The sequence below is a fragment of the Marasmius oreades genome, chromosome 4, assembly GCF_018924745.1.
Source record: "Marasmius oreades isolate 03SP1 chromosome 4, whole genome shotgun sequence".
NCBI classification, from domain to species: Eukaryota; Fungi; Basidiomycota; class Agaricomycetes; order Agaricales; family Marasmiaceae; genus Marasmius; species Marasmius oreades.
This window is the reverse complement of record NC_057326.1, coordinates 627,815-648,915: the sequence shown is the minus strand read 5'-3', so window position 1 is coordinate 648,915 and position 21,101 is coordinate 627,815. Positions and strand designations below refer to the sequence as shown.

The following is a 21,101-nucleotide window of genomic DNA, read 5'->3' as shown; positions in this document are numbered from 1 at the left end:
TTTACGCCTTCAGAGGCCAGCTCCGCTCGTGCATTCAACAATGGATAATTAGCACCGGGTGGCACAGCAGGTTGAAGGCAAGGGGAATGTTTGTGTCGCAGAAGATTCTGCGGTGAGGTTGTGAACTTCCCTTCCTCGATTGCAACATTTCTCTTATCCACTACGGTGAAAATCCGACTCTGTGTCCAGAGTCCAGAAGACTGCAAATGCAGTAAATGCTTGATTTTTCTGATCTAACCAACAAATTCATGACATGGGGTATAAAAATTCAACTTCTCCAGTTCCAGATTCCTCAGCAACTTCCTGCTACTCTTCTCATTCTCAAAGCATCCACAGCATGTCTTGTGGGTCCCTCGATTCTATTGCACTCGTGGAGTCATGTGTATCGGCTAACGGAGACGTTCGTCATTACAGCTCACGACGGTAATAGTAAGGCCAAACCGCTTTGTTTCCCCAACCATACCACGTCCTCAATTGTGAATCTATCTAGTCGAGCACTGGATTGAGGCACACCACCGGGTTGAGCCAGTCTCCAAAAGCACCAACAACCGGTGATTCACGTTTTCGCCATCGAACGAACCCCAGTCTTCGGTGCCAAAGCTTCCGCTGGAAAGTGCTATGACATTTCTTGGAGTTTCGGGGCTGCTACGTTCTCGGTAAGTAGTTTGCCAGTATTGGTGACCGGGCACTTATGACCTCTATTTCATTGGCACAGGTCGAGGCTTGCTTCGATATCAGCTCGGGCTCCATCTCCATCTATCTCTACGTGAAGATCCCGTTCTTCCCCAAACAAAAACTTGGGTGTGCCACTGGGAGTATTACCGAAGGCGTCTCTATCGGTTTCGATTGGAAGATTGTCTCTGGAAAGTTCACGTTCACGATCAAGGATAAATGGTTGTGGTTGCACTATGAAGTCAAAGTGCTCGGGAAAACTTGGAGTGGTGATCTCAAATTGATCCCCCTTCCGTGAGTACTTTCGCGTTCAATTTCGGGGTGTCAGCTCATTTGGATTCTGGTTTTTTGTTTCCACAGTTTCATCTAGTTCAAAAGTGATGGGAGCATGCTCGACTGAATTGGTGGCCCGAGCTCTAGACGTTTGAAAAAAACCAAAGAAACAGAAAGAACAGGATTTCCGTAAATGCCAAAAACCCAAAAAAAAAGTTTTCGTTACGTGTTGTAGAATGAATGAACAAGAATTTATTGTTCTTGTTCCGATGTTTGATTTGTTCTGTCTGGATCTGGGATTGATTGCCACATAGTACGACCCGACCAAGCCTACCCCCTTCATCCCTACTCAACACCTCGATCTCAGAAAAGTGGTGGTTACTTTTAACCCTTCGGCCCCCATTCTGAACAGTCCTAATCTGGCGAGCCGCCAACTTGAAACCCCTTCAAGCTGTTAACAATGTTGCACCAAGTCGCTCTGTAAGCAGTTCACGCGAAGTTTGTTTGTAGAGGGTTTGGCTTCCTATAGATAAATTGTGTGAAACATCATATATACATGAAGGCAAAGAGCTAGGAGACAAGAAAAACGCTTGTACTATGTAGAATACCGACCAAATACACGATGATCATCATTCAACCAAGAATTTCAGGTTCGATGCGTCAGAATTAGTCCAATTGCTGAGTAAGTCATTCAGTATCGGAAGATCAAGAAGGCGGTTAAGGAATACTTACAACTTCGCGCTTTCCCCAGGGGCTGAAGCGAGCATCGACCTCCTCAGCTTCAGCTTCGGCGGTCCTCTTGCCCCAGGGGCTGAATCGGGCATCAACTTCCTCAGCGGAGCGTTTCCCCCAAGGACTGAAGCGAGAGTCCACGTTCTCGGAATCAGCCTCGGCAGAACGCTTGCCCCATGGGCTGAATCGAGCATCGACTTCTTCAGAGGACTGGAAGAATGGATGAGAGTCAGAAATCGTGGGTCATCGAGAGTTAGAGAGTGTGGGAGAGACTTACAGCTTCAGCTTCCCTCTTTCCCCAGGGGCTGAAACGAGCGTCTACTTCTTCAGCATCTCTCTTTCCCCAAGGGCTGAAGCGGGCATCAACGGCGTCTGAGGACTGTGCAGAAAGAAATTCAGATGGAACGAGATGGAACGAGAAGCAAATATTGTGAGATACTTACGGCCTCCCTTTTACCCCAAGGGCTGAAACGAGCATCTGCTTCTTCAGCATCTCTCTTTCCCCAAGGGCTGAACCGAGCATCGACTTCTTCAGAAGACTGGAAGAACGAATGAGAGTCAGAAATCGCGGTCATCGAGAGTGTCGAAGAGACTTACAGCTTCAGCTTCCCTCTTTCCCCAGGGGCTGAAACGAGCGTCTACTTCTTCAGCATCTCTCTTGCCCCAAGGGCTGAAGCGGGCATCAACGGCGTCTGAGGACTGTGCAGAAAATTTTCAGATGGAACGAGAAGTAACTTATATTGTTAGATACTTACGGCCTCCCTTTTACCCCAAGGGCTGAAACGAGCATCAACCTCATCGGCACCTCGTTTTCCCCAAGGGCTGAATCGCGCATCGACATCTTTGGAGTCCCTCTTACCCCAGGGACTGAATCGAGCATCGACCTCTGTAGCATCACGCTTACCCCAGGGGCTGAATCGAGCATCAACACCCTCAGCATCACGCTTGCCCCAAGGACTGAAGCGAGCATCGACTTCCTCCTCAGCGTTCTAGAAGCGGAGAAGGGACAGATAGGATACGATGTTCAGCGGACGTGTCGAGATTGTAAGTAGCGACGAGCACTCACGACAGCGGGAAGAGCAGCACCAAGCACGCTCGTAGAGGTGATGGCGAGGAGAACAAAAGTAACGAGACCGCGCATTGTTGATAGGAGAGTGAGAGTTAGTCTGAGAAAAGATAGTAAACTGAGATAACAACTCACCCAACCGACCATGTTTTATACTCAACCGTCCTCAGCTCTGACAGGACTCTCATACTGGTGTATTTGCCAGAGCCAAGTTCAAGCGGTGTTAGTATCCCGGTGGCTCATTCATTAGTTCACTTCTAACGTGGATGATGGTGAGTTGGCCGTCAATAGCAATGAATAGAATTGACACTGACCCGCCATCATTACGCCACACTACTACCGTCCCGCTCAGAAAGCGCCGACTCTTTAAATGGGGTCGATATTCACCTGACGAAAAATTAACGAAGATGAAGGTCATTTGAGCAAATAAAAGGTACGAGTCAATGCGCGACCGGCAAGTAAGGAACTTTGGAAGCGGTAAATGTTACTAGCTGCGCGGATAACAGATGCCTCCATGCCTCATTTGCTCTCGACTATGGAAACGGCCCACAAGGAAACCCGCTCGAGTACTAGGACCTATTCGGAGTATTCGTACGCCGAGTGATGATACGCTCGTAGCCGAACCGAACAAACAACCTATGCTGTGATTTAAATTTAAAACCGTCTACTAGTGGCACTATGTTCATTAGAGTGTTCCACAAGGTCGAGTCGTCTAGCCGTGCATCGTGGGTCTTTTCCCATTGAAAACGGTGGAGTCTCGATGCGGTAAAGAGCGCCCCGCGATGGCCGTTAATACAAGATGATGCGATGATGGAAGAGCGAAGGTTTTATCTGAATACGACTAATAAAGGAAGGAAGGAAGATCAGAACCAATGGGTTTGCAGCTTCTCCTCGAGCCCAATCCACCATTCTTTTCCTCCCCCAATTCGACTTCACGATGAGCCGCAAAGAACAAGGGGAGGCATTCGATTCTGTTTCGTATGAGCCTCTCTTGCGAGGCGACTCCGATTCACCTGTGGAAGGGCAGTCAGCACCTGGATCCCGGAGAGTAGAAGGGTCGCCCCTACGACGATGGACATACGAGAACCGTAAACGATGGGTGACACTCGTACTGGGCATCACGAACGTGATAACGCTCCTCATCCTTCTCAGTCTGTGGTTGAGGCGCGAGTCAATCCCGGACTCGGAGCTGCAGCTACTCTATTGTAGGTTCAATGTACACATCATTGATTAGAAGGACGCTGACCTTGAAGCGAACCGGCAGCACCAGCAAACCATGTCATCGAACATCAGGTCACCACGTTCCACAGCGCCATACAAGGTGACACGACCGAATATATGGGTACACCATCACCGGAGCTCGACAAAGCTTGGGGTGACCTGTATAAGTGTCAGTTGAAGCTCGAATACATCCTGTGGAGACAACACTGACCTATACTTGTACTTGACCTCACAGACGGCCTCCAAAGGATCCCAGAAGACGAAGCTAAACTTATCCCATGGAAGACCGTCCGAATTCCGGGGGATGAGAGCCACTACGCCGTCGCACTGGACGTTTTCCATCAACTGCACTGCTTGGTCAGAACTTCTGTTTCACTTTATGAGATAGAGGAGAGAACTCACGCGACAGATCCATAGAACATCATCCGGAAGGCCTTCCATCCGGACTACTATCCCAAGGAGGAACAGTGGCATGTCGACCACTGCATCGAACACATTCGCCAGGCTATCGTGTGTTCTTCAGGTAAGCACCCCCTTCTGCAGTACGAGTGCGAATAGGTCGGGCTGATACCTCGGAAAGACGTGAGCTTGATCATCTGGCAATGGTTCCCGGAGAAAAACAAGACCTTGGGTCGCTCAGGTACCCCCCATACCTGCAGAAACTTCGATAAGATCTATGAGTGGGCGAAAGACCCGAAGAACAACCTACCGGCGGATCAGTTCAATCTAGACCTGCATCCGCCGCATGATCATGATCACTAGTCACGGCGGTGTACGAGTAACAGGGTTGTGGTTTGCACGCTTGTAAAAACATGGAAGGTATTGGGGAAATCAAAGTTGATTTTATTCATAGAACGATCCCTGTTCTACATGCCCGCAGGGAGCTGAAACAAGGGTGGATGGTTATGAGGGAAATAAGACCTCTTGAAACAGTTGAAGTAGCACAGATGATCGAGTAGACATCCTTCGTCGCCTGTAGTTTGACACGTCTCCCATTGCGTGTTGATGTGGCCAGAACCTCCGGGAGTGGTTGAGCGGAAGACTAAGTAGTTCGCGTCATTAAGAAGTTCCTCGAATCGAGCCAGAGAAAATTTACAGACAACCCACCAGAATCCAGGTAACCTTTTGAATGAGCTTACACTCGTCCCGGATTGTGAGCGCATGGGAAGACGAGAGTCAAAACGTGTCGAATTTCGATAGCAGCGAAGAGGGTGATATCTTCGTTACGGGGAGTCGACATGACGGCCAGTTGGTATGGTATCATCCGGCGGAGAAATCGGAGGAGTTTGTGGGATGTCAGCTTCGGTGAACTTAGTGGGAAGTAGAAACGATCTCGGGGTTCCAGTGAAAGAGTTGGTGCTGGTATGTTGGTAAGAACGAAGACCTTCAGACCAAGGTGTAGACGATAAGGGTGCGATGTCATCCTCAAGTTGGATCTTCTCGGATTCTTGAAAAATGCACCCCCACTCCGCGAGTTTAGAACATGTGGTGAGTCGTTTAATGCAATATGATTGAACTTTTTGTCTTTGGAAGGATCATAAGTAGATGCGTACGACAAAAGGCTGTCCATTCGAGTATGCGGTAATCGGCGAGTCTAAGAGAAAAAGTCTTTGATGGTACAGAAAGCTGGAAGATGTATTCGCACCAAGAAAACTGAACCTAGAGCGTTGCGTACGAGCTCAACGGCGTACAAGTTACTACAACCGCGACTTCTCGTACTGAGCAAATAGATGCAGCGCGAACGCAAGATGCCAAAAACGTTATCGACGAATCCTCCGGAAACTGGCTAAAAATCCAGCGAATCAATTCCTTCATTTCATGTTCATCGCGAGTTGTCAATGTGTTGAAAATGCTTCCCAAACGTTTTCTAAGTTGCTGTCCTTCCGCCCATATCACGATACCAAAATACGCTCCTTTTCGTGTACTTCCACCGACTCCAGTGAGAAAGATTCGTGAGCGTAACGACAGGCGTTGACCAAGAGAATGCAAAGTTCGTCAAAACGCGTGATACGGGTGACCGGATCCTGATTTTTATCCGGATCCAAGACAGGAAATTTCTATCCGGACGCCGGACCAGTACTTGAATAATTTATTTATCTTGTAAAATATGAAAATAAAAGTTTTTGTTTTTCCGAACGGAGCCGTACGGAGCTAGCTGCCCTATGGGAACCTACCACCGGCCACCGCTGACTAGCCGTCTCAACTTTATCCAGCCTCGGACCCATGTTTTTATCCGGACAACGATTGGGCAAAACTTTGGCCTGTAACCCCAAAAATTTGAACCAGTACATTTGCCTCCATCAATTAATGTACCCAATGTTCAGCGGTCCTCAATACCACCGCTTTCGAACTTCAAGTCCTTTATAGTTAAACGTCTTCTCTTCAATATTATCATCGTACGACCGGGACACTTTGGTTCGATTGTGAGCATTCTGTTGACGTGGATAGGTATCAGTCCGTTGACATCGAAGAGAAGCAACGCAAACCTACCTCAACGCGAGCGCGAGTCCAATCGTACCCTTTCACAGCATTCTCAGGGTGCTGTTGAGCCTCCCTGTCTTCTTCCGTAAGAAGACCTTCCCGTTCGAGTACTGGACTAGGGACGGGAACGATGGGAGTGTCGTCTGCAGGACGGACAAAGTAGAGCTATCCAACGGAACGTCAGCGGTTAAGTACCCCGTTGAGAGACTCGGTAACGCACAAGACCGAGGCGGTGAAGATGAGATTGATCAGCTGGGGGGCCGACTACTCGGTGGATTGTTGATTTGATATAACCTTTCGTTAGGAACTGCAGAACGTCCGCGCTGCAAAATTTTGTTAAACTACAACCTTCGTGGAAAATAATTTTCATAAACACACTTATTAACCGTGATCCCTCCTGTGACCGGTTTGACGTATTTCCACTCTCCGGTAGGAGTTCGAATTTGCAGGCCAGCGACGTTTTGGGAGAAAAGAAGAGTGAGGGAGCTGGAATTAGGGAGGGTATTGGTTTGTTTCTGGATAAACACGAGTATGAACTTGAAATACGTACCCAAAGTCGGTATGACCCCCACCACGACCGTCGTTGGCGAGTTTGCGGTCCTCCAGTGATCGTGGATGATAGATCATCTGCGTGATAGTTGACGAATGGATCTGACTTCAAATCATGATTTCGGGTTCGACTCACGTATCGAAGATGGTCCTCTGATTTTTTGTCGTAGGCGTGTGCCTACAGGCATGCAAGCGAAACTTGAAGATGAGCAAATGACTGAAGAACAAAACCAAACCATACGACGCACATCTAGCAGATAGTTCTCGGGTAACTCGAGGATGATGGCAAGAAGAACAAAAAGTTTGGCAGCGACTCTTTCGAAGAGTTTCCTATGGAAGGCCGCGATCTCTTCTTCATAAGCCTAACACTCAGATCGACACGATGCCTCGACAACGGAGCTTATAATGAGCAAACCTTGACGATGTCGTGCTTGGACACATCCTTATAGTCGTCATTGACGGTATACTTGGGTATGTTCAGCATTTCCATGTTCTCCTTGACTGTTCAGTGCTTCAACACAAATTGTGTGAACCCCGGAAAGTCAAACGACAACTAACCACTGGTGTCGCCGATCGTGCGTTTAGGTTCGCGATAACCAAAGTAGCTGTACATCCCAATGGTGAGATTCGCACGTGTGTACAGAATGTCAACTCACTTGCCAATAGAAAAGTCGCAAGGATACTTCCTCTTCTCTTCAATAGGCTGCAGATGGTCGATGAGTGTTTTCGGAATAGCGCTTCTCACGGCACGCAACGAACCAAGTTAAAGAAAGTATTAGCTATGTTTAGGAGAGTCATCAGGACGAGCATCAGAGCAGAGTCAGGGATACACGACCTATTGAGAGTTGGCGTAATACCTCTTCATCAGGAATGCCGTGGCCAGTTACAATCCAAAAGCCGACTGAAATGGGTATCAATGAGGAGAGCGAAGTAGGACAACTTGACAGTAAAAACGCACCATTCTTAGCGGAATCGCGCAAGTCTTCAGCAAGCTTCTGTTTACCCCCTGGCTGGTCGAATATCGAAAGGTTGATGGTCTTCAATGGTGCCCAGTCAAGGTTCTCGGTAGTTTCAGCAGGTCGAATCCATGGTTTGACGTCAAAAGCAGAAACAGGAACGGGCATGGTCAGCTCTTTGCGGGGAAATGATGGTGCTGGTAGAAGCTTGTTCCGCATCTAGGTTGTCCAGAATATGCAGTTAAATATAGTGACTGCATCACCGAGACGGTGGATTTCGTGACGTTAGGATTGCGAAAGTACGTGGCCCGATTAGTTTTAGTTTTCAGAAATAGCACTCCAAAGGCACAGAGAGGCCCGCAAAGAAGTGGAAATTTGTTCATGTGCCACTGTGTGTCAAATTGTGCCTTCGAACCCGTGTCTTGCAGTGAGATAAAATCCGTCGACGAATTAACGGTGACACTTGGTAGAGAACGGTTCAAGGTCGGATTTCACATAGAATGGGGCGCAAGTCGGACGATGATTCAGTTTCGTTTCTCGCATGTGTGACTTGTAGGAGTGTTATGGGCAATATGTCCAGCTACGGTCGAGGGAGGACCAGAGAATAATAAAATTACGTAAATATCCATGTGATTAATGGCGTTCCCTCCCAATGACCACCATCGTCAGCTGCTTCGACCCGTGGTCTCATTCTGGTACAAAATTGCTATCACACAACTGGCCTTCATGCATCATGAATTGTGCTATAGTTAACAGCTGCAAATTTCCCATCAGAACTCTGCGATAACTGTTCAGAATCTATATATGATCTGCTCTTGAGAATTTTTTTTTGGTTCGCCCTGCAGCGCACCGTTCTACTAAGGATACGAGATGGGTTTCGACTACGACTTCAACCACGGCTCTTCCGAGATCGTAGGCCAAGTTGGTGCCAAACAAGTTCAAGTTTCCGCAGAGGAATACGATGAAGAATTGTATCAGCGCGTGCTCAAGAGGGTGGACAGACGAATCATGCCTCTTGTCTTATTTCAGTACGTCTTGATTTCTCGGTACGCAAACATGAACTGATTTAGTGAAAGGTATCTTATCATGCGGATCGACGTCAACAACGTATCAAACGTTGCCGTATGTTGTGTTTTCGATGTCTAGTGCGACTCATTGAATGTTCCTGTCCTCCAGATTCTGAATGTCGAACAGGGTACCGACATCAAGACGCAGCTGGGTCTCTCCGCGCAACAATGGGTTTGGGTCATAGCTTCTTTCTATTACCCATGTAACGTTCCTCTACTCTCAGCCAAGAATCCGGCCTCACACTTCACCGACTTAGATATGTTCCTCGAACCTGTCTCAACCATCCTGCTGAAGAAGAGTACTCCCCCAGTCTGGATCTCCCGAATTAGTTTGTCTCTGTTCGTGGTAGTGCGCTTGCATCCACTGATTGAATCTGTTTTTATAGTGGTGACCTGGGGTATTCTCACCTGCAGCGTTGCTGCCGTCAAGACCTATGGTGCTCTCATTGCTTTACGAGCTCTGATCGGTGCTGCCGAAGCTGGGTATTTCCCTTGTATCGTAAGCCAGAGTCCCTCTCCTCCCCCTCTCCCTATCACCGAAGCTGACGTGTCATGTATTTAGATCGTAAGACTTCTGAGTCTCCCGTCCATCTTCCTCGCTCATGGGTCATCTTTAGTACTTCTGGACCTTCTGGTATACGCCGGCTGAGCTCGCTATCCGGGTCGCAGCCCTTTACTCGAGTACCCGTTTCTCCTTCCAATGTATAACTCCTTTCTGACTGACGTACTCAAGTGGCAGCATTGTCTGGTTTTGTAGGCGGATTCTTATCCTACGCTATCTCTTTCGCGAATGGCCGTTTAGCTGGGTGGTGAGCCTTGGACGATGCATTTTCCAACGCGTCCTTCTCATGTTTACAATATAGGCAATGGCTTTACATCAGTGAGCGATATACACTCAGACTAACCTGAGGTTTTCTGACCATTATTCATAGTCGAAGGCCTCATGCCGATTGGCGTCGGTATCCTCACATACTTTGCGCTCCCTGCCTACCCCGACCGTGCCAAGTGGCTCACAGAGAAGGAAAAGAATGTCATCATCAAACACTTGCATCGCGATGCTCCCAAGGTCACCGGGAAGACTTGGTCATGGTTCGTTTAAACGCTGCTTCGAAATCGACACGTAAAGTCTGATGCCCATACCTCGTTTCTCACAGGTCGGCTGCTAGATTATTATTCACGGATCCAACATACTACACGTTTACGTACGTGTTTATCATTCAACTTTCACTTTCTGGCACTGAAACCCGATCAAGGTTCGCATGGATCTGTACTGGCGTTGGTGGGAACGGCATCATCTATGTATGTGATATTTTCGTTAGCACTAACGAGTTCACATAGACATCAATAGGCTTTACCTCAAGTTATCAAGGACTTAGGTAAGCGATCTGCCTTTATTTTCCCCCCCTATCAAGCACTAATACGATTGGATTGTTCATAGGTTTCGCTGACTCGCGGAAGTCGAACATTCTTACAATGCCTCCGGCCTTCGCTTCTTTTTCTCTAGTGTTGATTCTAGGGTATTACATCAGGCGTGGACTAATCAACCCCTTCCCCACTGTTGTAGTCCTCGACATCGTCTTGATTGCTTGCTATATCGTGCTTTTAACTGTGGAGACCGTCGGGGTACGGTATTTCGTTCTCGTTGTCTCGACAGCTGCTAGTCAGTGCATATATCCGATGTTGTAAGTTTCAGGCATATTGCTGGGAATTTGACTTTGAATTCTAATTGTTTTTTAGGTGGCCTAAACGCGTTCAGGCTCTTCGAGGGACAGCGATGGCTGGTCTTGGGATTGGTAAGTATTGTGTTATGCTTCTCTGAAGCCGCGCCGTGTCAAATCTGTTTATTAGGTTTGCATAACGCCGCTTCTCAGTTCAGTGGAAGTGAGTCGGAGATGGTTTTTTTACGTTTGAAAGGAGTTTGATGAGTTTTCTATGTTAGTTCTTGGACCGCAGATATTCAGTCGTAAGCCTTGCTTTCCTTTCCTTTCCGATCTTGAATCTTGGACTAATCTGTGGATTTGTAGCTGCGTATGCTCGTAAGTAAAGTTGGTGAATTTACGATCACCACTGTTTGTTAACCGGACTCGCCCTTGGTATAGCGAGGTACACTGTGGGTACCTGATTGTAATCCCCCGCTGACTGGCCTGCTGAAAGAACGCATCTCCAGATATCGTATCGGGTATGCGTCGGTCTGTTAGCTGGTGGTATAACGTTCCATCTTCTGAGTACGGTTTTCCACCACCCCAATGCTTCTTCTGCTCCCGACGCTGATGCTCCCTTTTGTGTAGCCTGGCTGTTGATGCACGGACCAGTACAGAAATACGTGCCTTCGCTCGCTCAGCATATTCAATCTCAAACACAAATTCGAAAAAGAGATCTGGAAGCCCACTGGTCATCTGAAGGAAATGAATCCGTTGGTATGTTCGTGTCTACCGGCGACCAAACATCTTGGAAACTGATTCGTTCTCTTTCTCTTTCAAGGTGATGTGGAGAGTATCAAGATATCCAGCGTGTTGGGTAAACAGGTATTGGTTATGGACTTGGAAGTTGAGAACTAGGAAATGGAAACAAGAAAGCTTTACCCTTGCCTGTAATACTACGCATTTAGTCAATTTAACTTCCGGCCTCGGTTGTCTCGGCGGTGGCGTGACGTTCACTGACCACAAGATCGATATCCTCTTCCACCACGACTTTGTTCGTTCGCAAGGTTCAACAATAATAAGCCCAAAAAGTTCCTTTCTACGTGATGGAACTTGAGCTGGCGCACGATGCACCAGACGGCCCCGAGAGTACGTATTCTGTGATATCGGAATCTACTGGCACTGAAGGTCATGAACTCAGCTACCGGTTTTGTCATGGAGTTATTGACATTGCCTACGGAACTCATCCTTCATATTCTTTCGTTCCTATCAGCCCAAGATATCACCCACTTCTCTTCAACAAGCCGAACTTCACATGTTCTCGTAGCAAGTTCACCAACACTATCCTATAAACTACAGCTTTACCTGTGCAAAGCTGAGGATAACCCAAAGAACCGTCTCGCACACAGAGAGAAACTGAAATTGCTCAGAAAGCAAACACATTCATGGTTACATTGCGAGCCCAACTTTTCTATCACAGTACCTGTCACGTTCGACGAAGGCAGCATCTACGATCTCTCGGGCGGAGCTTATTTTCTAGGACAAGTGGAGAGAAGGACGTTGAGATACATCGACCTGCCGACGGAATCCAATGAAAGGATTGACTGGAAGGTTTTCAAGCCGACGAAGAATCAGGAGGAGGTGATCATAGATTTCACGGTCAATCGTTACGAGCATGATATGATTTGCTTGATTACCGGGTACGTCGAATTTTCTTGAGGAGAAGATACTTGGATGACATGAATCATTTGATAGGAACAGATTCGCCATAGGGCCATTGGGTGTGGTTTATCTCAAGCTTTCTATCTATCAATTTTCGACCGGGAACTACCACCCTCTTGCGAAAGAACCTGTACAGACCATCGTCGGCCCAGAAAGTGATTGGGGCACTCCTGCAGTATATTGCGAGATAGCTGGGGATATCATCGTGCTCGTAACGAACTTCAGGATAGGCGTGACTAGTCCATCCGTGACGGTATATCATTGGAAGACAGGGAAAGTGTTATTGGTGCGTTAATGAGCTTCCTTTCCTTGTTTTCTGCCCTTTCTTATCTTTATTCAGCGACTTACCGGCACAGAAACATACGAAGGTGTAGTGTTCTTGAACGAGAACACTATACTTCTTCCTAAAATCTCCGACGACGTACTCGAAATTTGGAAAATACCAGATCTGGACGAGCCTTCCCCAGATTTTCCCATCCGTTCCCTTCACCTCTTCGACACCGCACCCAACTGCAGCATCCAGTACATATCCTGTCGAGCTGACCCGAATCCCAGAGCTCCCGACACCCTCTTGAATTCTGATAGACCATTCCATTCATGTGCAGACGATGCTATCGTCCTCTTACATATATGGGTTCGGAGAGGCATGTTGGATGCTACACTAGTTACATTGATAGTTCACCGGAAGGCCTTGCTCGAGTTGTCATCACAATCGCAAACACAGTTTGACTTTGCCGATCTAGTCCCCGCTGCTGCTACTCCATGGTCTGAATGGGCACCTGCTATCGTTCTTTGCTTCGATGCTGGTGGTAGTGTGTCGTCAAGATGGATAACGGAGGCATGTGCTCAGCGCTTCGTGTACCTGCAGGGAGATTCCGAAGAGGAGGGCGAGGAAGAAAGACCTCCAGCGACTTTGGTGATTCTTGATTTTGATCCGGACAAGATCAAGGAGGTGGAAAAGGAGATGGAGATGGATGGTGATAAACAGCGGCGGGATCGGGATATGTATGGGCCTGTTGTCAGAAAAGGTCCACATAGATTCCCTCAACTGGAGCACAGGTTGTTTTCTGAGGAAGTTGTTTCGTATCTGCCGTATGTGGAAAGTCGGACGAAGGAGAAATATATTTTTGACGGTGTGATGTTGGATCAGGAAAGGACGGTTGGTCTTAAGGCGAGTATCCTCCCTTTTTTTCAAACATCGATTGAGTACTCATTCACGATATCAATAGACTGACCGGACGACAGAGCAAACATTTGTTAGTGTGCTTCATTTCGGTTGAGTGTATAGTACAAGATGCGGAAAGGTGTATCATTAATGGTTGTCTGATTGTACTTAATATTCTCGTTGTTAAACAGGTATGCGAATATACATCTTGTCTATACCTGTACTAATAGCTTGGCTATGGAGCGGGTTACCGGTCTGGCTATCGCGATGTAAGATGGCCCTCACATATCCAACCAGGATCATGTGACTACTTGAGGGCAGGCCCTCCCGCCTGTCCCCTACTAGTAGTGACAGTCTGGTACATACTTGCGGCGTTCCATCAGCCACCTTCCTCCTGGGCTCCATATTGGACCCCTGTGTCACTTCAATGAAACCAAAGTTAAGAGCTTTCGTTTGGAATGTTTTGGAGCGTCCATGGTGTCAAAGAGAACTTTGAAAGGCTTGAGGTTGGGAGGGCACGCAGGGTTATAAATATTGGCATAAAAAGCGGTTATTGATAAATTCATTGGATTGTTTTTTGTGCCAGCCCCCAAGTCGCACCACGATCGTAGTGACATTAATAACTGAGACCTACGTGAGTCTCGTATTTGATCTGCCTTTTCCCTGCACTTTTGTACACTAACTTCTATTCCCAGGTCGATTGGCCTCTCATGACATTTTAAATCGGAGAGAGGTTGGCCTTTGAAAATTTCGTTCTAATTCTTCGCTCCCGCGGAAAAGTGACACTGAGTTACATACATTGTTCCATGAAGGGATTCTTCGGCATCACGTTTGCGCCTCCTGTCTCATCGTGCTCCAACCCAACCTCTTTAAAACCCTGAACTGGCTTCTGCATGGACTCGGCCCCGCCTTAAAAATTGCTACCCCTACCACCCAGGTCGTGAATTCCTCAATGTTGTTGAGCGCAAGGGACGATCTGCTGGCAGAACTTCTGTAAGTTTGATCAGTTCGCATTATTCTTCGACTGATCTTTCTCGACGCGACAAAACACAGCTACCGCATGAAAGTCGTGTCCATCACCGCGACGACTTTCTGCATTCCCGTGGTGCTTCTCGTATTTGCGTCGTACATCAACCGGGCTTCCAGGAAGCATCTAAACAGAGTTAGTTTTCGGTTGGTCGTGCTAGCGTTGTTGAGTAAGTGCGTGTCCTTCTTCTACGCGGTTGACTTTCCAAGACCTTACCTCTTCTTTTCATTTTCTCAGCCTAGCTTCGTCTATAGCGTTGCTATGCTTCTATGTGCAACGTATTGCAGACTGTGTTGGGTTTATGTGGTCAATGCAAGTGCGTCTATATCTCCGCCCCTTGTTCGATCTCCGGTTCTGATGGTTATCCCTACTAGTTTTTCGGTCAACTTTGTTCCAATCTTTCCTTAAGCATCGGGTTGAACCTCTTGTGTGTAGCAACGCTCGTAAACCACCTTATATCACTGGTCGCTGACTTCTCTATCCATTACCCATTAGGCTCGTCATGATATGGAGAAAAGATGGTCAGAAGCTTGAAAAGTGGTACTTTATCGGCAGTATACTTCACGCATTGATCGTAACTCTTCCTCCCGTGTTTGCAAGGGCTTGGGGGTGAGTTTTCCTGCATCAATGCCACCTCCAGTCCGTTAACGATTCTACTATCATTAGCGTGGATCCACTCACCGGTTCGTGCGGATATAGGTCTTCAGATCAATCAGAACGGTTCCGTTGGAGGGTGAGCTTTTATCTATGTGACCCGGATGGTCATGCTCATCCTCTCGTTCTGAAACGAAGATGGCGACTGTCCTTGCATGGCCCCTGCTGGATATTATAGGAGAGTTAATTACATTCGTATTTATTCTAATATTCATGGTGCGCTCGAAGGTAAAGGAAACATACATCAGCCTCACAACGCGAAGCAATGTTTAACACTGATCCTCACCATTTATATTAGGCATTCAACGGCAATTTCCTTAAATCTCAAAACCGCAAAACAAGTAGAAAAAGGAAGTACCGGACGGTTATTCTCAGGATTGCTTTGTATCCTTTATCAGCAGCCATTTCGGTGATACTGCTCGTTTGTGGTGATATATACACAAACCGTAAGAATCCTTCGAATCAAGTGGTAAGTTTTATTATAGGGAGTCCCGCTTATCATCTACTCACGAACCTCCGCCCTCTCTAGGCGATCGTATTAATCCCGATAGGTAAGAATATCCAATCTCTACTTTACAATCCGTCGTTCTCATCTCTTGCTAAGGATATTCTGTCAGACCACTGCTGTACAGTTTACTGACGATATTGGATCCAGTAAGACCTGAGATTCTCTGTTCGCGGATCTCCTCACTAACAATGAACGCCAGTCCTTATCGAGAGCCTTACGAACCCTTTTCAACATTGTTCGCGGTCACAGTACAGAATCGCACTCCACCGGCCGTCGCTCAGAAACAGGACATACCCAGCCCATCTCGATCGCTACTGTGGTGTCAGTAAGCCACAGTTACCCGAACGAATACGAGTTAAAGCAGGCTACTCCACCGCTGGGAGCCGGTATTCAAAGCGACAAGGGAATGAAAGACCCCCATTCCAACGATGTGATCTTGCCTAGGGCCCCAAGTCCTACGAAGCATCTTCACGCCAGATTTTCAAGCCACGACGGTAATTGTCACGATGTGGCTTTTGACCTACCTCAAGCGGCGGGTGATTCGGATTTACAGTTGGAAACGAGGGACTGCCCTTCACATTGGGGACCCCCAATGAGCCATCTGCTCCATAGGCGTAGCGAGGCGTCTGAGGATTCTGGAGAGTTCCTGAAACAGTTGTGATTGGATAGATAGTAGCCTAATCAATGTGTACATGGTAGACTCAGCTTCATATGTGTACTTCTACTGACTTAATACCAGCCTCCGATCGAAAGCCCCTGGAATTGCGATCAATGGTTGGAGTCCTCACCACGCCGAAAAGCAAGGACAACTTCAGGACAATTAGAGCGGTCGGGGGGCAGTACTAGTCACGATTCACTCAATGGCGCCTGCATGCCACTCAACGATCGTTGCAGCATGGTGGATGGAGCGTCGAACACGATTCCAGTGTGTTTGGTAAAATATAACTACTGCGTGATGGGGCACCATATTCTCGAACAAGTTGCGGAGATCAGGATCGAGTCAATACAGATGAACGAGTCGTAACTGAGATGTCCGCGACATACATGTAAATACTAATCAGACGAAGATCTAGGAGGTACCGAGTTTGCTGGAAAGGAGATATACAATGTGCACCGGTGGTTGGAGTTGGTTGCGGAAGTTGACCTGAACGGGGTATCCCTACTTCCGAGTTTTCCGCCAGTCTGATGTCGACTCTTCAGCGAGACGCCTCACGGGCTTTAATAGCTGAAAGGCTTCCATTGGGCTTAGTTCCTCCCAGGAAAGGAAACAGAGATGTAAGCGGGAAAAGGAGTAATTCCACGACTCTGAAACAACTACCTCGGAGATTGGGTCACCGAAAACAAACACCACAAGAGTCAGGAGTTTCAGAGATAGCGAGTGGAGGGAAGGATTTCTTCGACTGTGATTTGCGAGTGGCAAGTAGTGTGAAGAGCGTACGGCGTCGAGCTTGAGAAGCCTCTGTAAAATATTGGCTCTGGGGACGAGCGCCATGCTGTTTCGATTATTCATTGCTGTTGGATCCTATAGTGGTGTCCACGAATCAAATCAGGGTCTATAGGTGTGGGGTCGGTGACGTCGAAGGGGTAACCGGAAGTAGAACATGCCGGAGATGTAAGTCTCAGACAACCCATCCTCAAGTCTCCCTCCCAGCTCAAGTGCTCAGAAACTCCAAGTCGTACGAATCATTTGCTCGAGCATCTACCATCACACCTCCATCCATAACCATGTCAGACGAGGTTTACTACGAATCCATCTCCTATTGCGCGTCTTGTGACGAGTATTTCTACAACCACGGAGAACGTCGTAAGCACATCCAGGCCACAGAAAGTCATCCTCAATGTGACATTTGCCATAAACGATTCCTTAATCAGAATACTTTGCGCGTAGTAAGTGCTAGTTCTTCAACGACCAACATCAAACGCCAACTTACCATTTCACCACCCCGCATAGCACTACCTCGAAACCGCTGGCCACCACTACTGCATCACATGCGACAAGCTTTTCGATTCTGCCGGCAGTCTCCAAGTTGTAAGCGTTCCGCGTTGCTTTTCTTCTCTCCCAAACGGCCCCCTGATTTCTTTCCCCCTTCCCTCCTTTAGCATATTGATTACGCAGCCGTGCATTGCGATGATAGCGATGACGAAGACGAAGATGAGGATGATTATAAAGAGCGCGAAGAGAATTGGGAAGATGAGCTGGCCTTGGAGGTCTATCCAAATGGCTACCGAGATCCCAATGTCTACTACCCTGACGACACATCATTTGAAGACTTTGACGACTAAGATTTTGAAGACGAAGAGGACCTCGGAGACCCTCCATTTGACTTTGGAGAAGAATGGGAAGATGACTCGCAGTTGGAGGAAGGTGTCGAAGAGATAGATGGATTCCAGTGCCCCATGTGCCAGAAATTTTCGCCGAACACGGTTTGCTCTACCACTGCCAGTTGTGGGCATTTGTTTTGTGCTCCGTGTATCAAGGCGGCTTTGCACTATACGGGAATGTATCCTGTTTGCGACGAAGATGATGATGTAGCGGAGAATGAGGAGAGTATTTTTGACATCTGCTTGATGCTATCAGTAACGATTACAGTGTTCCCCCACTCCTTTACACAGCCCCAGTCCTTTACACACTGCCTCATATCTCCCAATACCTGTACATCTACCCTTAGTGCTTGTAGCTGAGTATAAATGCAGTTGATATTATTGTCGTGCCTCATTCCTGAGCAGCCTGGACAGCTGGAGATTAATTTATAACAAAAAATATATCAGAAATAGCCAGTTGATGAACAGATCTCACTTTTGTTTGATTCTTAGTACTTTAATGCAGGCATGTATTGGTTCAGTTCTTTCTCAAGTGAATAAACAGGTACCATATGAGTATTCTGAGACACATTATTAAGGTCCTTTGTCAAAATTGACAGAGGGCAAGCTAAATCATTGCAGACCAGGCAACGGCGTGACAAAATCCACGAAAGGACAAGTGACGTCATGTGTACGTGCAGGGCGAAAATAAAGAGGTGTGAACCATTTGTCACACGCGGGTCACACTGTGTAAAGTCGTCGTGCAGTCGAAAAATTGGGTGTTGTTAAAGATGAGTGTTCCTACTCTACATAAATTGTCTATCCCGTCCCCAAACTAGATATTATTGTAGCATATGCACCTGTATATATCATAGGCCACAAATATTCACAGGATAACTTAATTTTATTCGAAAATCCGGAGGTCAAGAACTGCTGTGTAAAGGAATGGGGGAACACTGTACGGATTATCAGATTAAATTTACCTTTACTCTTACTCTACACTTCTGAATCATCCATCCACGTTTAGATTAACGTGGCGGTGAGCTTGGATCATGATGACTTTCGATGCAAGTTTCCCACCAGTAGCCCGTGTGGAACCTTAGACTGGATGCCGGGTAATCTATCTATCCATTATCTATCGTTGTCCACTGTTTGCCGACCATTTTCACCCAGTTTCAAACATTGACTCAAACTGAACTACCCACAGCTTCAGAATCGTTTTTCATTACAGTGCAAGGTTTTACGTGCGAAGGAAGAAAATAAAACGTGAGTGGTACATTGACTCCTTTTCTTCAACTCGAATATAACCACTAGACAGGAATGCGGCCAATCGATATTTCAATGCAAGTACATCGACAACCACTTCTATGCCAAAGGTGCCAGCAGGTTCTCAATGTTCCCAATACTCGCCGATTCCATATGCTTGAACCTCGATTTCTTCGAAGCGATTACGTACCCTCCGAGATAGAGATATCTCATTTGACCAAGGTTTTGATGGAAGCGGAGAAACAAGTTGAGCAGTACGAGAAAGATATTTCGGTTTTGCGACGAAAGTTGGATCAGCTGGAGAAGGAAAAGATCACTGCAGAAGCCGTCACAGAGCAGTGTCGTGCCAGTCTCTCTGTGCATCGACGGGTACCCGTGGAGATCTGGGAGCTGATCTTTTCTAGATTATGCCTGTCGCTGCACGACTATCCGTTCGATACCAACTTGTTGCCAGGACTCCCTGCCATCCTCATCTCCCAAGTTTGCTCACGTTGGAAGGCCATCGCTGGCAGACTGTCCAGTATCTGGTCTTCTATCAACGTCCACTTGGACGAGCTTTACGACATCAGGCTTCCCCTCGAGACCTACCTATCGAATTCGGCTGGTTATCCTTTGAAGATACGGATCGCAGGCCAAAGCAATGCTCCCCTCACGCCACAAGGCGTTGACGTTTGGCAGATGTTGTTCAAACACATTAACAGATGCAGAGAGCTCGTTATGGCGATTGTTCTTTTCTGTTTTAATGAAAATCATTCCCCACCAGTTTCGAATTTTAACTTTTCCAAGCTTGAATCACTGCACGAAGAAAATGTTATCCCTGGTCAATGTGAATGGCCCTGGTTCTGGCAAGCTATCCAGGAGGCACCGAAACTTACCACCGTTACCTCCTTAGACTCCAATCGCACGCTACCTTTTTCTCGGCTAACCACATGAGAGGTTCGCATTATCGAGCCTTCGGAAGTATACGAGCTCTTCAATGCCTTACGGCGCTGTGACTGCCTTGTTTCCCTTACATTACCAGGGATCTTGAGTTCTTCTGAACATGGTGTTGTATTATCCCTTCCAAAGGTCGAGTTACCTTCTCTTCGACGGTTTTCCGCGATCGCTCATCAGGATCAGTGCGGTTGGTTATCCGCTATTGTCGAATCCCTTATCATGCCCCTCCTTGAAACATTACGCATCGAATACAGGCAATTGGATCTGCCTGGCACCAGCTTGCTGAACATGATTCGGCGATCCTCGAATTCTCTCAAAGGGGTCACCCTGACCGTAATGCTCCAAATGGGAGAAAGCTTCTCGCCAGATCTTCCTCTCTCTGACCTCTGCAATCAGCTTCTGATTTGACCCATTTCGCATTATTCGTGGGTAGAGTGAACGACGACCATGACATTGACCACGACGCCGACAGCCACACGGTCCAGACTTCCGATCGCTCATCTTTCGATGGCATGATCCCGAGCCTTCTTTCCCGTCTCAGAGACCATCCACGCAATTTCCTTCCAAATCTTGCCCTTCTCTCTCTTGAACTTCCCGATATCACACTGAACACACAATTTGTGAAACACGTGCTGGGAGCAGTGTGGGCGAGACAACTTACTCCACATCCTCTAACGAATTTCCGCCTTGTACGCCTTGACAGCGAAACAGAATCCGGCGACAAGTTGGCTATCGATCCTGAACAGCTCAGGGAAATCGAACTACTGAAAGAAAGCCGAATCAACGTTATCATCGAAGACCGACTCGAGATGGGATGATGGTACTTTAGCTGATATCAGGGAACACGATGAACTGGGTCTGTCAA

At 47.3% G+C, this 21,101-nt stretch overlaps 10 protein-coding genes across 10 annotated transcripts; 6 read left to right on the top strand and 4 right to left on the bottom strand.

Moving 5' to 3' along the window:
* Positions 1 to 691: 691 nt before the first annotated feature.
* On the top strand, positions 692 to 1,152 carry E1B28_007025 (uncharacterized protein; the record flags this gene model as incomplete). The annotated part of the gene is made up of 2 exons (XM_043151735.1): positions 692 to 966; positions 1,033 to 1,152. The coding sequence occupies 2 exons, from the start codon at positions 692 to 694 to the stop codon at positions 1,040 to 1,042; spliced, it is 285 nt and encodes a 94-aa protein (XP_043009815.1). The 3' UTR covers positions 1,043 to 1,152.
* Positions 1,153 to 1,611: 459 nt separating this feature from the next.
* E1B28_007024 (uncharacterized protein) lies at positions 1,612 to 2,931 on the bottom strand (the record flags this gene model as incomplete). Its single annotated transcript, XM_043151734.1, has 8 exons — positions 1,612 to 1,623; positions 1,678 to 1,887; positions 1,955 to 2,056; positions 2,121 to 2,216; positions 2,275 to 2,376; positions 2,433 to 2,666; positions 2,744 to 2,771; positions 2,879 to 2,931. 8 exons carry the CDS (start codon positions 2,929 to 2,931, stop codon positions 1,612 to 1,614), a joined length of 837 nt encoding a protein of 278 aa, XP_043009814.1.
* A 749-nt stretch (positions 2,932 to 3,680) lies between these two features.
* Positions 3,681 to 4,726, top strand: E1B28_007023 (uncharacterized protein; the record flags this gene model as incomplete). The annotated part of the gene is made up of 5 exons (XM_043151733.1): positions 3,681 to 3,948; positions 4,008 to 4,133; positions 4,200 to 4,321; positions 4,382 to 4,487; positions 4,545 to 4,726. 5 exons carry the CDS (start codon positions 3,681 to 3,683, stop codon positions 4,724 to 4,726), a joined length of 804 nt encoding a protein of 267 aa, XP_043009813.1.
* Positions 4,727 to 6,124: 1,398 nt separating this feature from the next.
* On the bottom strand, positions 6,125 to 8,547 carry E1B28_007022 (uncharacterized protein). The gene is made up of 13 exons (XM_043151732.1): positions 7,953 to 8,547; positions 7,830 to 7,895; positions 7,754 to 7,773; positions 7,651 to 7,697; positions 7,553 to 7,599; positions 7,410 to 7,495; positions 7,243 to 7,356; positions 7,131 to 7,172; positions 6,996 to 7,072; positions 6,824 to 6,931; positions 6,666 to 6,768; positions 6,455 to 6,610; positions 6,125 to 6,396 (listed from the first exon to the last, which is right to left on the bottom strand). Exons 1-13 carry the CDS (start codon positions 8,167 to 8,169, stop codon positions 6,295 to 6,297), a joined length of 1,185 nt encoding a protein of 394 aa, XP_043009812.1. The 5' UTR covers positions 8,170 to 8,547; the 3' UTR covers positions 6,125 to 6,294.
* Positions 8,548 to 8,610: 63 nt separating this feature from the next.
* Positions 8,611 to 11,646, top strand: E1B28_007021 (uncharacterized protein). Its single transcript, XM_043151731.1, has 22 exons — positions 8,611 to 8,978; positions 9,027 to 9,072; positions 9,127 to 9,220; positions 9,275 to 9,346; positions 9,404 to 9,516; positions 9,580 to 9,582; positions 9,635 to 9,698; positions 9,751 to 9,826; positions 9,881 to 9,897; positions 9,950 to 10,106; positions 10,172 to 10,219; positions 10,271 to 10,316; positions 10,366 to 10,393; positions 10,456 to 10,699; positions 10,755 to 10,810; positions 10,866 to 10,898; positions 10,957 to 10,980; positions 11,042 to 11,053; positions 11,117 to 11,127; positions 11,185 to 11,242; positions 11,306 to 11,434; positions 11,499 to 11,646. The coding sequence occupies exons 1-22, from the start codon at positions 8,821 to 8,823 to the stop codon at positions 11,573 to 11,575; spliced, it is 1,566 nt and encodes a 521-aa protein (XP_043009811.1). The 5' UTR covers positions 8,611 to 8,820; the 3' UTR covers positions 11,576 to 11,646.
* A 10-nt stretch (positions 11,647 to 11,656) lies between these two features.
* On the top strand, positions 11,657 to 13,763 carry E1B28_007020 (uncharacterized protein). Its single transcript, XM_043151730.1, has 5 exons — positions 11,657 to 11,806; positions 11,859 to 12,357; positions 12,413 to 12,665; positions 12,720 to 13,550; positions 13,609 to 13,763. Exons 1-5 carry the CDS (start codon positions 11,764 to 11,766, stop codon positions 13,657 to 13,659), a joined length of 1,677 nt encoding a protein of 558 aa, XP_043009810.1. The 5' UTR covers positions 11,657 to 11,763; the 3' UTR covers positions 13,660 to 13,763.
* Positions 13,764 to 13,922: 159 nt separating this feature from the next.
* Positions 13,923 to 16,474, top strand: E1B28_007019 (uncharacterized protein). The gene is made up of 11 exons (XM_043151729.1): positions 13,923 to 14,537; positions 14,598 to 14,740; positions 14,809 to 14,887; positions 14,946 to 14,998; positions 15,067 to 15,180; positions 15,238 to 15,304; positions 15,364 to 15,453; positions 15,524 to 15,694; positions 15,755 to 15,776; positions 15,830 to 15,879; positions 15,933 to 16,474. The coding sequence occupies exons 3-11, from the start codon at positions 14,873 to 14,875 to the stop codon at positions 16,392 to 16,394; spliced, it is 1,044 nt and encodes a 347-aa protein (XP_043009809.1). The 5' UTR covers positions 13,923 to 14,537; positions 14,598 to 14,740; positions 14,809 to 14,872; the 3' UTR covers positions 16,395 to 16,474.
* Positions 16,475 to 16,892: 418 nt separating this feature from the next.
* On the bottom strand, positions 16,893 to 17,243 carry E1B28_007018 (uncharacterized protein; the record flags this gene model as incomplete). Its single annotated transcript, XM_043151728.1, has 1 exon — positions 16,893 to 17,243. The coding sequence occupies one exon, from the start codon at positions 17,241 to 17,243 to the stop codon at positions 16,893 to 16,895; it is 351 nt and encodes a 116-aa protein (XP_043009808.1).
* Positions 17,244 to 17,461: 218 nt separating this feature from the next.
* On the bottom strand, positions 17,462 to 17,996 carry E1B28_007017 (uncharacterized protein; the record flags this gene model as incomplete). Its single annotated transcript, XM_043151727.1, has 2 exons — positions 17,462 to 17,609; positions 17,665 to 17,996. 2 exons carry the CDS (start codon positions 17,994 to 17,996, stop codon positions 17,462 to 17,464), a joined length of 480 nt encoding a protein of 159 aa, XP_043009807.1.
* Positions 17,997 to 19,028: 1,032 nt separating this feature from the next.
* Positions 19,029 to 20,233, top strand: E1B28_007016 (uncharacterized protein; the record flags this gene model as incomplete). Its single annotated transcript, XM_043151726.1, has 2 exons — positions 19,029 to 19,300; positions 19,353 to 20,233. Exon 2 carries the CDS (start codon positions 19,355 to 19,357, stop codon positions 20,231 to 20,233), a length of 879 nt encoding a protein of 292 aa, XP_043009806.1. The 5' UTR covers positions 19,029 to 19,300; positions 19,353 to 19,354.
* Between the last annotated feature and the right edge of the window lie 868 nt (positions 20,234 to 21,101).